Source organism: Haliotis asinina, chromosome 2 (genome assembly GCF_037392515.1).
Source record: "Haliotis asinina isolate JCU_RB_2024 chromosome 2, JCU_Hal_asi_v2, whole genome shotgun sequence".
Classification (NCBI taxonomy): Eukaryota; Metazoa; Mollusca; class Gastropoda; order Lepetellida; family Haliotidae; genus Haliotis; species Haliotis asinina.
In genome coordinates this window covers 20,803,461-20,817,595 of record NC_090281.1, presented here as the reverse complement: position 1 = coordinate 20,817,595, position 14,135 = coordinate 20,803,461, and the positions used below count along the sequence as shown (strand labels likewise).

At 40.7% G+C, this 14,135-nt stretch overlaps 1 protein-coding gene across 2 annotated transcripts; it reads right to left on the bottom strand.

Annotated features, from left to right (window-relative positions):
• Positions 1–5,836: 5,836 nt before the first annotated feature.
• Positions 5,837–9,435, bottom strand: LOC137273377 (uncharacterized). Of its 2 annotated transcripts, none has more exons than XM_067805999.1 (6): positions 9,323–9,435; positions 8,471–8,783; positions 7,867–8,076; positions 7,173–7,273; positions 6,860–7,003; positions 5,837–6,082 (listed from the first exon to the last, which is right to left on the bottom strand). In XM_067805999.1, the coding sequence occupies exons 2-6, from the start codon at positions 8,775–8,777 to the stop codon at positions 6,020–6,022; spliced, it is 825 nt and encodes a 274-aa protein (XP_067662100.1). In that variant the 5' UTR covers positions 8,778–8,783; positions 9,323–9,435; the 3' UTR covers positions 5,837–6,019. The 2 variants fall into 2 exon arrangements, with proteins under 2 accessions (XP_067662100.1, XP_067662099.1); XM_067805998.1 differs by having other exon boundaries at positions 8,471–8,779; positions 9,323–9,411.
• Positions 9,436–14,135: the final 4,700 nt, after the last annotated feature.

The following is a 14,135-nucleotide window of genomic DNA, read 5'->3' as shown; positions in this document are numbered from 1 at the left end:
CAGCATTTTCTGGGAATACTATAACATGCCGAAGAACTGAGTGAGGGAGAGTGACTGAGTGAGTATGGTTTTGCACCTCTTTAGGCATATTCTACGAAATCCATACTCCTGAAATTGGTTTCACACACTGTCACGTGTGTGGAAGCAAACATAGATCTTCGCTATGATCAGCATAAGCCCTAACCTCTGAGTTATCCCGCCCGCCCAGAAATAGGCAGACATGGCTTGAAAAAAATAGCATTAACGTATTTTACCACTGCCAAACATTAACCAAGTACAATTTACGTATTGTACCCGGGAGACGAGCAAATGCTTTCAACACTAAGCTACCCGGTCGCCCCATAAACAGATAAATAGGTGAGGTGAGGTGAGGTGAGGTGAGGTGAGGTGAGGTGAGGCGGGGTTTAGCGTCGTATTTGAGAATATTTCGCTCATATGACGAGGTGCATGCGTGTGTGTGTGGCTGTTTGTACTAACCAGACTTCAACTAGTTTCATATTGCTAGCTCAATGAATATCCATCTCATTATACTGCCTCCGAGCCCATAAGTCCTAGTTGTACCAATTAAAAGCCGAACGGCAAACAGCGACAACAAATACCATATTCTAGCGTCTTCAGGTAAGACCCGGCTGACCTTCCACTCTTTTGGCGGACGTTCTGACCACTGCATCAGGGAGGCGGTCCAAACACAGAAGAAATAAATGTGTATAAACATCAGTCAAGCATTGACAAATGTACTTATGTACGAGGGGGAAATGTAAATACGAAGAATCTAACATAAGTAGACAGTAACAGAAGGTACTGACTGTTTACTGTATGTGTTAAGGGCTACTTACCAATGCTGAGGCACCAAACAAATCCTGCACAAAGACTAATTTGTCACCAGGAGCATCGAGTCAAATGCTGAGCCACCATAGTCCATAGGTCTCTTCAATACGTACAGCTGCGTACGAGGAGGTCTCATTGATTAGTTACCCCTCTCACGTGTTCCACCTTCATGCTTTTAACAAACGATGGAATTCATTATATGTGCTGAGGGGTCATCTTTATACATTCAATTATATATCTATCAGTTTCCAGTATTTTCAGGTTATAATGACACGTCGGTTCTTTTTGTTTTTCATTCTGTTGCATTTCAGCCGAGACTGATATATGTGAATACAGACTGAAATACAAGTACCAGCTGGTCACTTCGTGACAGCTACGCTAATATGATTATCGTTGTCTGCCATACGCAAACATTAGCTATTTATTGTGCGGATACCTGGTAACATTATCATTCCATATTTTGGTACTAACGTCTCAAAAACATTGCAGACGCGTCACGTGCCATTGTAAATGTAGACTGGAATGTAGACATGATATTGGTCCTTTGGTTCTTTCTTGGTAAAGTGCAAATTCTAGTACATCCAAATTCTAGTACTGACTTTGTGTGCTGGTGACTGTGACTGTGTGGGTTCGAATCCCGGATTGGACTCAACTAAAAAGTAGTAAAATTTGTACTTTACCAAGAAAGTGTAATCCCAAATATAACCTGTGTTATATATGGTTGCGGTCTGTAAATTACGGGGAATACAATGACAAGTGTCAACGAAGTCAGTAAGCCTGACCACCCGACCACGTTAGTCACCTCTTACGCCAAGCATGGATTATTGAAGATCCGGATATACCGGGGTCGAATGTGCCAGGTAACGTCAACGATACGATGCTGCATATGGTACAGGAAGGACAAATATTTGACTTCATCTTTGTGGACGCATCTTCTCGAGTTGTAAACATTATGTAAAAGCGTTTCTATTTAATCAAATACTAATGAAGGAAATAGACTTGTTAATGATCAGTCCGAGGTACAATATAACTCATTTTGAGGCTATGTAACCCCCGGTATACATCCCAAATTCGCACTACACAGTAAAGTTATCCTCTAAGCTATTAAACAGAAACCCCTTTAGCCATATCGGTCCACGCGAAGGAAGAATACCTAATGAGTGTTGGCCTGAAAGAATGAAGATGAGGTCAAGATACACGTATTTAAAGTCTCATGAAAATGACTTTGGCAACCCGACTCAAGCTAGTGTTACGGTTAATAATTTGCCGTGACAAAAGGTATAAGAAATCCTCTCAGAACCAGCAAAATATAACACAGACAAGTCCAAAATATCCAATATTTTGTATTTAGCAAACAAAGGCAAGATATAAAGATTCACATTAGAGATTTCTAGTACAAGCAACTGAGTCAAGTCTAAAGTAATGGGTCACATATATAACATCAACTCACCAAAGTCTTGGTTTGAGAGTGAAAAACAGTGTTACTGAATGTAACGCAGCGAGTGTACAGGCAGCGGTCATGTAGGTCAAATGTTGACAAAGGGAGGTAGACTGTAGGCCGAATGATGTACAACAGTTATCCGTGTGTGTGTCCGTGTGTGAGTCGTCAACACAATAACAAGTCTTTATATATACAGTCACTGATTCTTGAACATTCGAGCACGATACGACCATCGCCATTAACTTAAAACGTTCTCGTAGTCTCCCGGATGTCAACACTTAATCAAAACACATACTCAAAGGGAGATAATTCTAAAGCGCTACCTTAAAGGCGTGCCGCTATAAAAAGTAATAGCACTGAACATTTATGGAACGAAATGTGACCCATAATAACTATCACTCAAAACTCTAAACATTGTGACCCAATAATAATTACCACTTAATCAGTAATACAATTTACAGAAAATACACTCTCGTAACAGTAGTTTCAACTTCTATGAAGCGAGGTATGAAAGGATACATTTTAAGCGACAAACATTAATTTCACACTAAACGGAAAATGTGTAAATGAGCGCCATGAAAATCAGTACTGTAATTTCATGTAATCCCTTGAAAGTTTAGGAATCACATTCAAATTCAATTTAAACTGATCAGAATCTTTATTTTTGTTATTTCAATTATCGCTAACATTTCGTACAATCGCCAGTAGCTGAAGGGATGGTGTAAATCCAACTAGAATCCATGCTCCGTATTATGGTGACCTACCTTCAGTTGTTGGTGATCTATAGTCTGTTTTTATATTGTAATGTCCATATACTACTGTTAGTTTTACTTTCCACGGTATTTTTAATTCTAATTGTGGTATTCTATTTGTTTCACTGTCGTTCGTCAACAGGTTTTTCTAATATACATATATTACATTTCAATGTCAAATATCTCCTCATCACCACATGGCTGAAATATTGCCTATGTGACGTTAAATATTAACTCACTAGGCATTACGTGAAATGCATGGTTTCACACATTCACTGTAACATAAACATAATGTATACCAAAGACAATTCATTAAAGACATGCGATGGGTATCCGTATCACACCTTCATGGGGAATATAGAAGTTGTTCATCCATAAAGTTTGTCCTCATCTGACTCTCAGACTTCTATATATGCCTCTCAAAGAAGGTAACAGCCCTCTATATTAAAAGATAAAGCAACCCTTTGCACGGCAAGTAACAACTCAACTTTCAGCATAGACTTACTGGGCTACGGAAACGGTTTTGTCGCTTTTATTTCTGAGAGGTCATCTAGTTTCTAGTTAGCAGATCATGTCAGCTGGTATCAGATTCGCCTTGTACTCTCGAACAAGGCATGTTGCATCAATCACATCTACAACTATTTGATGTTTCTCAATGAAAGTTTCATAATAAAACGTTATGCAAAACTGCTTTGACTGTTTTTCTGGTATTAATATGTGACAGAAGTTTCTATAAGACGTCCAATTAATATTACAATTGCATACTTTTAACTAAGAAATACAGTTCGTTCTATCACCATGTCTAGTGTAATAAAGCACACTTTCGTCCTGAACTATTATAGTTAAAGCACGAGGACGCTCGCGTCGATTACGAGGGGGCAGACTGCAGCGACGTCAACTCATTGTGACGTAATGCAAAAAGTGCACATTATCGACTGATAAAGTATTGTCGGCGCCTTTGATCTTTCGCCGAAGCATCTTAGAATTTGGGTTCCGGAATAGTACCTCAAAGATATTAACACAGTTATATGAAGTTACTTTCTAACAGAGACGACCCGTGAAGATCCGGGGTAGTATAGGCCTTCAGCAACCCATGTTTGCCATAACAGGCGAATATGCTTTTCGTAAGAGGCGACTAACGGGATCGGGTGGTCAGGCTCGCTGACTTGGTTGACACATGTCATCGGTTCCCAATTGCGCAGATCGATGCTCGTGTTGTTGATCACTGGATTGTCTGGTCCAGACTCGATTATTTACAGACCGTCGCCATATAGCTGGCATATTTCTGAGCGGCGTAAAACTAAACTCATTCACACATTCAAAGAAGTACATTTGGTCAAGGATTGACGGATCTTTACACACATTTTTGTCCTTCTGGTATTTTTCTAATTGTGTGTCGAAGTCACATAGCTGGAAAGTTGCTGAGTGCGGCGTAAAAATAAACTCACTCACCCGAACTGAGACAGCTGTATATTATTCTTAAATGCTCTTACCATAATTGAAACAACAGCTGTTTGTGATTACTAGAAACTATTTTTGTGACGTGAATATGTTAATATTCATGCGCCATATTGGTATACGACAGTAACACGACTGCACATGCCTACCTTGTAACAATAGTCAAGCTACACTTCGACAACTCCATCTGTTCCACTGCGTTCAATTTACATCCTCAAACGGAGCTTGAGCGTCTGTCGGCTTTTGTCCTTTACGTTTTACCTTTATCGCAAATCAAATCCCTCCCCTGCTAGACTCTTGGTTCACGATATAACCCCGTACAAATAATGACTTTCCTCAAACTGTGTTACTACAGACATGTCCAACAAAACTACCCACAACGAAACGCTCATGAATCCAGATCTATACCTGCAAAGTTACTCTTTCAAAAGTAATAGTATGCAATACACATAGTGCAATGAGAACGCCACAACTGGTTTGCTTATGAGTGTAAACCGATACAATTAACATTACTCTGTGCCAGAAGATGTATGGCTGTGGATTTTACAAAAGGATTTCAACATCACCAGCATAGGGTATCAAGATCAGTATCCAGAGATTCGGACATGTATTGTTTGCTTGTTTATTTGTTAGACTGATGTTTAACGCTGCATTTAGCAACATTGCATCTGTATGTAATCGTATCTTGACCACACAATCCAGTGCCCAACATCCTGAGCCAAAACCCAACGTAAATAGGTATACGATGGAATGAGTCAACCAAGTCATCAGACCTGCACGATCGACCCCGTTATGGTAGAGCGGCTAAACAGAAATTGTGCATTTGCCGATAAAATCATAAAACTTTGCACATTTATTAACTGATGCACAGAGAACATTTTCAGATACGATATGATTTTATTTTGCGAATGCACTGAATGTTTTCCTTGTTGTTAACGCCTCACTCAACCCTATTTCTGCTATATGGAAGCGATCTGTAAATAATCGATGGACCAGATAATCCTGTGATCGACACCATGGGCATCGATCTCGGAAGTTGGGATAGGATGGCAGATGCAAACTAAGCCAGAGAACCTACAAACCACCAGATCCCGTTGATTAACCCGAATCTTCATCTTCTCAAACGAGTCTTCACACATACCATGGTAAGCTTACATTAGATTAGACTGGATTTACCCCGCTTTTACTTGCCAAGTACAACATTTTAATGCATTTGGTATGACGCGGTCGGGGATTTATGTATGAACTAAGGAATTACCTTTAACAATTAGGTATGTACAATAAGGTATGCAACTAATCCTGCCCCTGTTATTTGGACGATTTGTCGGGGCTGAGGTGAAAACAAATACACATTACAGAAACAATTACGATGTTTATTAGGACAGCATTGTCAACATATAACAAACTTAAACTCCTAAAAAAAATCTGTATGAAATCATAAATTTCTTCCGTAGAATATATACGTAAATTCCTCAATCAATAACACATACAATTACAAGAGATGACCATTTTCCCCAAATGGTACTGAGAGCGACGTCCCTTAGACTAGGGTCTCCTCGGTACGGCGTACCAACAGCAAGCCGTCACGGATGGGTACGAGGACCTGCAATCGATGATATAATATTACATACTGGGGGTAAAAGGGTACGTCCTGACGACGTCAGTGGGAGAACACCGAGAGCAACCTGGTCCACACATTTCAGTTTCACTCACAGGAGCATCACACTCTCAAAACTTACATACACTGTCCACCAGACCGACCACTATTCTTTACTCACCAGAAATGGTCATCACACATTATACCCTTAAAAGGAATGATCGAACTCGTAATTTGATCATCGAACGCCTCAATCACTCGGTGGCCCCTACGACCCCTTTTTTACACGGCACTGTTGGGATAAGGACCTCGACTTCACCTCAACATTGGTAAATTCACCCTGGGTGTGAACTCGCGGTGTCAAAACGTGTAGGCTGCTTCGATGTGCCTCTCTTTACTCACGTGGAATGACGACGCTATCAACCATTGGTTATTGTGATTAGACTTGATAACTTAATGGCCATCGTGAAACAACGTAATAATGCCGACTGCCGTGAAGAACCAGTCACTATTACGTGTATTGATATCGTTAGAGGTGCCTCTGGATATACTAATTAATATGTTTATCTATCTGATGCTTTCATTTCTGCCTTATGTTTCAGCAAAATATCTGCGTTATGTTATATATCGAGTCTGGATCATATATATTCGCTTTACATGGCAAACAAGGGTTGGTGAAGTCAAATATCTATTTAGGATCTTCATAGGTATGTGCCTGTCTTACTCTGGTCAGACTGGTAGCTCTTTGAGAAGGAAGATGGTATTAGGTGAGCTGTCACGTACCCTTCTGACCCGTGGATCCTTCTCCACTAGTCTGTTCAGAGCGTCAGTTGGACTACCTTCAGTCAAGTAGGATGTCCCTCCACGAAAAGCGTTGTCAAAGGCTATTGTGCCATTCGCAGCCAGCAAACCTTGATCCATGATGACCTGAGCAAAACCCATACCTATGAATATATTGGCGGTTATGCTGTGTATATCACGTATTCAATCAGTTAGTTATAGGAGTATGTTTAAATAAACATTGCCAGATTTCAGTTATGTCAGCAAGGACATTTTCTCAGGATCGTTAGAGTCATGTAACTCAAAGGTGACTCACGTTGTAGTAGTTAACGTAGGAATCTTTGTCAGCGTCCACAAAAATGAAATCAAACTTTTGTCCCTCATCTGCCAGACTAAGCATCGTGTTTTTGGCATGACCTGCAAGAGTAGCAATACCATTGAGGTTGATGACTCGTTCATAAAACAACAAGTATTCTGATTCTGTGATCACACAATGCCATTTAGAAAGTGTCTTGTGATCATAACCTTCGGCCGTGGGAGTCTTGCCAATTAATGCTTATTAAAGGGGTACACAAAGCCCGCAGTCTAAACTACCAGTTGTCCGACTTTCCCTTTTGTTGAAGCAGTGGTCGCTGAGCACGTTAGGCGGTGGACTTTGTGTGCCTGAGGGTGTGGGTTCGAATCCCGTAAGAGACTCATTTCTAAAAAGTAACAGAATTTGTACTTTACTAAGAAAGTGTAATTCCCAGATATAGCATATGTTACATTCTGATCCTGTTATCATTGCTAAAATTGTCGTATGGGTGATTGATCCCGAAACCACTTTTCATTCAGGGCACATTCCTTAGACATAGACAACTAAGGTCATTTTAAAAATATTCTCCTTTAAACAACAGACATTCTAATGATGATCGTCTCTCCTTTTTCAAACCACCCTATCGTCATTTTGATGACTGAACAAAAATGGCGGAAAACATGAACAACGCCGCAAAGAATGGAAAACCACAAACCTATTCTGATGTCGATCTTCCGCCCATGAGGAGTCTCGTCGAACTTTTCACGGTTGATTTGCTCCAGGTACTGCTCCGTGTCGCACGTGATCACCACGCCCTCTGGTGGAACAGCTTCCGCCATGGCCAAGGCGCTGTACCCGGTAAACATGCCAACATCCAGGATACGCTTAGCCTGTTGCATGCTTACCAGAAATTTGAGGAATTCGCCTGGGAAGAGAAAACAAATTATCTGCAAGATATGGATGGATTTGTTACCCCTTAGGAGCATTCACAGTGTTTTGGAGACAAGATGTTGATTTTGTAATGAGTTCTTTATTGAATTCTGATCAATAAATGCGATAATCTTGAAACCCCATTTTCATCTGGACTAGGGTGGAGAGCTGGCTCTGATATTGGCAAGGGTGAGAGGGTATAGTTCTACGCCCTTGTAAGCAACATTCCCGCAATACCTCGGTTAGTGCCACACACATTGTATCCATGTGGAATCGAACCCGGGTTTTCAGTACAACGAGTGAACACTTTAACCACTAGGCAATCCCACTGGCACTGGTATTGGTCAGATGGCTTTGGAAAAATGCAGAATATATGAAATCAGCTGTACCTTCCACTTTCCCTGTCATCATCCAGGGTCCCATCCTCCCGCATAGTTCCTGTTTCTCAGGCTCTGTCCAGTCCTTCTGCTGTGTGAAAATTCTGATCTCCCGCAACGTATCGCTTTCAATGGAACAGTGCTTGTCAATGTACAGCTCACGTCTTTCGGCTATTCCGATTGTCTCCCCCAGCTCCTTCGTTATAGTTTCATTGATTTTCTTCTCCTTTGCAAGGTCATGTACTTCACGCAGCTTGAGGTATACAGGGTCTACCCCATATAGAGCAACGTCCTTCGGAGGGGAACCCTTGTCAGACATATCTGTCTACACATAAAAGATTAATCAGAAAAGTGATGTGATGATAATGTATAAAGTCAGTACAAATGAACATACAGTCTGGACTATCCTCAGAGACAGTTTCTGTTGGGTATAAAGGGCAAACCTAGCGATAGGAATAAAAGGAATCGATCAAAATAAATCAGATATGATACCTAGTGTTCCCGAACAAGGACACCATGACCTGTTCTACCCATGGCCTCCACCCTTGCAATACTTCACTTGAAAAAGAAAGCTGGCCGGTGAGCAAACGACAGTCTGTAAATAAGCCAGATGAACAAAGTTCTGTCAAGAAATGATATGTTAAACCAAAAAGGGCTTTCGTTATGCGGAGCAACTGCTGGACACAACCAGTTTGATGATGGAAAGTTATCTGAAGCTGTGTCAGTGCCCAAGCGCATCCCGCCTCTGCGTACGGAAACAGAACCTGACTGGGTGAGTGGGTGAGTTGGGTTTCACTCAGCAATATTCCAGCCCTGATCGATTCCGAATGCTACAACAAACTCATTTCAGCGAAGATTACATACCGATGTTCAGTATCCACTCTTTCTCACCCAACATACACCCACCGTCAAGGAAGACCGTAGACCACTACTGGCGTGGACGATAGATATATTTATGTTCATGGAAAGATTATGTTACAGTCACGTGATTACAATCCATACAAATTGAAATATTTTTACTGCAAACCGAATGATATTTATTATAATGCCTGTTGATTACTGCGATACGTGACCTCGGCAGATGTTACCTGGAGTTAGTCTTGTAACATGTATCATACATCCAATGAACTTTTCTGTCAAGCCGTCAAGAACCAAGGCCACTCATGCATATTTATACCCATTATTTATATTGTTATATGGTCAGCTGCTATTACATATTTCCGATAGCGGAATATGTTTTGTTGAAAAATAAGTGAACGTTGCGTTTAAATACTGGCCCACTCCGATATGGTGCGGCAGTTTACATGGAGATATTTAATCCCGACACGGTTCACTGATCAGTCACAGCTGCATCGATTCCATGGTTCTGATTATTATGGCCAGGTTGAAAAACAAGTTTCAGTTTTTAATTTCCTCTTATAGGACACGGCCAGGCACCGAATAACCGACCTTCTGATTTGTAGAGATGAGCGAGTAATCAGACGGCTGGGGAGGTCGTTAACCTAACAGAACATGAACCTGCATTGTCTAACCGTTTTACAACGTATCATTCCGTGTAGAATGGAATCATTTCTACTGAATAGGGCTGTAGGGTCACATGGTACATAACGTGGACTTCATATGCAGATTAATGACCCAAAGCAAGCCAGAATATGCGCGGATTATACAATATGCAGTACTGAGTGAGTGAGTGAGTGAGTGAGTGCGTGTCGTTTTACGCGACATTAGGAATATTCTAGCTCTGTCACGGTGTGGGACAACAGATATGGGCTTCACACATTGAACCAACGTTGGGAATCGAGCCCGAGTCTTCGTTGTGACGAACGAACACCATGACCACCGGGTCACTCCACCGCCCTATTTTCCAGTAGCAAACTCAGTAATAATAGTGTAAGTTTAATGTCTATTTGCATGGTGTCCCAGTTACATCACGATGTACTGGGGGACAAAAACAGTCGCTGTCAACACACATTCAGGAGATTTAGGTCCTACCAATGGTTCTGTCGCCTATGAAGTGTAAGAATAATCTCAATCTTGCACAAACTAAAACAAATTTGGGGAAATCTAATTACCTTTATACTGTAATGAAGGAGAAAGATTTATCTGTGTCCTATTGCAATATTCCAGGAATATCACAGGTACACCTGATACGGGTTTCCCATGTTATAATACAGTTAGGAATGGAATTTTCACCTGTTCCTCCGCATATACTTTCAGTATATCAGGATCTTCAGCTCTGCTTATAGTAACTGTATTGAAGATGAAACGCATGTCCTGTTTGATTGTAAGTTATATAATGATCCTAGAAATCGGTTTAGTACTTCATTTTTGTAAGGTAATGTCAGCAAACAAAACTTTATACTCATACTTAACAGTAAAGACAAATATCATCATAAAGGTTTGTAATTTTCTAAAATATATACATGAAACTAGAGCTGCAACTCTGAAAACATAAATCCTGTCACTTTTAAGTGCGCTCACTTCAACTTATTTATTTTGTATTACGGGCCTTTGGTCTTTATACGGAATAAAATATCTGTCTGTCTGTCTCTTTGCTTATAGTAACACATTTTCGTTTCAACCTGAGGAATGTTATGTCTAACTCTTTTGCAGTGGTCACATCTTACAATATCATCTAGAACCAGCTCTTCTCTCCTGTTAACTCAACCATGTCAACACAGGAGGCCGTCTGCTACACCAGGGGAAGATATAGCAAGGTTAATTCTTTAGCTTACAAGAGTTGTCTTCCATACTGAGTACCAAACTAGATAACGTAACACTTATTTTCAAACGATGTTATCAGTATTACAAAAGACAACTTTTCTCAATCTTTTCTGGGAGAACTATAATACGTCGCCGTGGTCTTAGACCACGTTTAGGCATATTCCCGGAACATGCTACACCTGAAATTGGCTTCACGGAATGAAATTGCGGAATCAAACGCGGGTCTTCGCCATGACGTAATCGCTTTAACCACTGATCTATCCGGCCGTTCCACAAATAGGAAGACATGGCTGAAGACATAACATCAACGTTTGTATTTATAGAACTGTGAAACACTAACCCAGTGTATCTGGTTCTTCGACGTGACGGGGCGAGGGGGTAGCCTAGTGGTTAAAGCGTTCGCTCGTCACGCCGAAGACCCGGGTTCGATTCCCCACATGGGTACAATGTGTGAAGCCCATTTTCTGGTGTCCCACGCCGTGATATTGCTGGAATATTGATAAAAGCGGCGTAAAACTAAACTCACTCACTTCGGCGTGACAAACAAAATATTTCTCCACTAGTCTGCCCCACCGACACACAACTAGAAACATACCAGAAGAAATAAATGCGTGTAAAGATCATTGTTGGAATGAGTGAGTTTAATTTTACGCCAAATTCAGCAATATTCCAGCTATATGGCGGCGGTCTGTAAATAAACGAGTCTGGAACAAGACAATCCAGTGATCAACAGCATGAGCATCGATCTGCGCAATTGGGAACCGATGACATGTGTCAACCACGTCAGCGAGCCTGGCTACCCGATCCCGTTAGTCGCCTCTTGCGACATGTGCATGGGTTGTTGGACCTTCGCGGGTCACTTGTGTGAAGGGCTACTTACCAATGTTGAGGTACCACACACAAAGACTGATTTTTCACCAGCAGCATAAAGCCAAATGCAGGGCTGATCTATCATAGCCCATGTGTCTCCTTAATACTAACAATTGTGTATGACGTCATGTTAAGCTTCTCCATCGTACGGAATTTACACCAATGGAATTCACTGAGGACTCATCCACATGCGTGCAATTTTTCAATATAATCGGCTTCCATGGATATTTTCAGGTTATGGCACGTTTCTTTTTCATTATGTTGCTATTTCAGCCGAGACTGATATATGTAAATACAAACTACCACAGTACCAGCTGGTCCCTTTGGCACAGCCACAGTGAATAGAATTATATTCAAGTATAACCTATTCATTTTACAGATAACTGATAACATTTTCACTCCACATTTTGTTAGTTTGTTTGCTGGTTGATTGTTTAACCCTACACTCAGTGATATTCCAGCTATATGGCTACGATCTCTAAATAATCGAGGGATACGATACCATGTGTCAGCCAGTCAGCGCGCCTGACAACCCAATCCCGTTAGTCGCTTCTCACTCCAAGCATGGGTTACTGAAGATCAGTTCCAACCCGGATCTTCACGGGTTGTAAACATGACGTAAACGCTTTCGTTCGTATTTGATTAAATGCTATTGAAAGAAATAGACCTCTTTATGATCAGTCAGCGGTATGATCTAACTAAAGTTGGAGCTATCTACTCCCCAGCATACGTCCTCAGTTCGTCAAGCACATAACGGTTATCCCCTAATTTATCAAAGAGAGGCCTCTTGAACTACACATCTACGCCCTCAGCAATATTTAGTAAAGAAACACTCATCGGCCCAAAAAGAAAGATACTCTTAATTGTTCACCAAATGAAGAGCGGCTCAAGATACATAAATTTAAACCAGAAGGAAAATGACCTTGGCACCTCGACTCAAAGTAATTATTGTGCAAGAGTTTCATCAGTAAATTGTCAAAGTTTTCAACTTCTATGAACTGAGGAATTAAATGATACTCAACAGTAAAGTGTCAAGGTTTTAAGCTACAAACATTAACTTCACATAGTCACTGATATCCTAACAGGAAATGTATAGAACTGAACACCATGAAAATCAGTAATTTCATGAAATTTGGTAAAAGTTTATGGATTACGTGAATTTCCTGGTTTCACACATTCACTGCCACATATATATATATATATATATATATATATATATATATATATATATATATATATATATATATATATATATATATATATATATATATATATAGTGTATGCCTAAGACAATTCAACCAAGGCTTAAGATCGGCTGTGGCTCGACGGTAGATGCACATCAACCTAATTGGTATGTGTATCACAACTTGATGAGGAATAAAGAAGCTGTTTATCCGTAAATGTTGTCCTCATCTGACCCTCAAACTTAACAATATGCCACCCGCAGAATGTGTCAACCCTGTATAATAAAGGTACTGCGAGTAAGCAGATCTAAAGATTGAACAGAATATACTAACATGGGTAGTTCTAGAGAGAACTACATCTGAGGATCAAATGCACTCACGTGATGAGGGCTCTGAACCCTGAACAGGTGGTGACAGGTAAACAAACTTCAGCAGGAATGGTGTGGTTAAATCGTGTTAATAAAATATTCTATACTATAACTGAGGCACGAAAAGCTTACATCTGGCGCTTTGAAGGAAAAAAACAGTTTTACTTTCTAAAAGTACGTGATGGCAAGCTCCTGACTTACATGAAGCTGAAATGTCTCCGTTGCAATTCACAGTAGTGCTAGTCTGTACTTGAATCACATGGTCCCTAGTCCACTTAAGACGAATATTGTGGCCAACAAGGGGAAGTGGAGTGTCGTCCTAGTTCTGGCAGACTGATGAACACCAAGGACCATGACGATCGAATGCAAATTCGTATCAGTATGATAAACCTTGCCGAGGAATCATTACCATCATACCAACAAGGGGATTCAGAGTTCATTGGTCTCATGAAATTCGCCTTCTTCTACACGTCGTAAAGTATGTTTGCGTCATATCATCAAATGATCCATGCAGCTGAACCCATAAGTGAC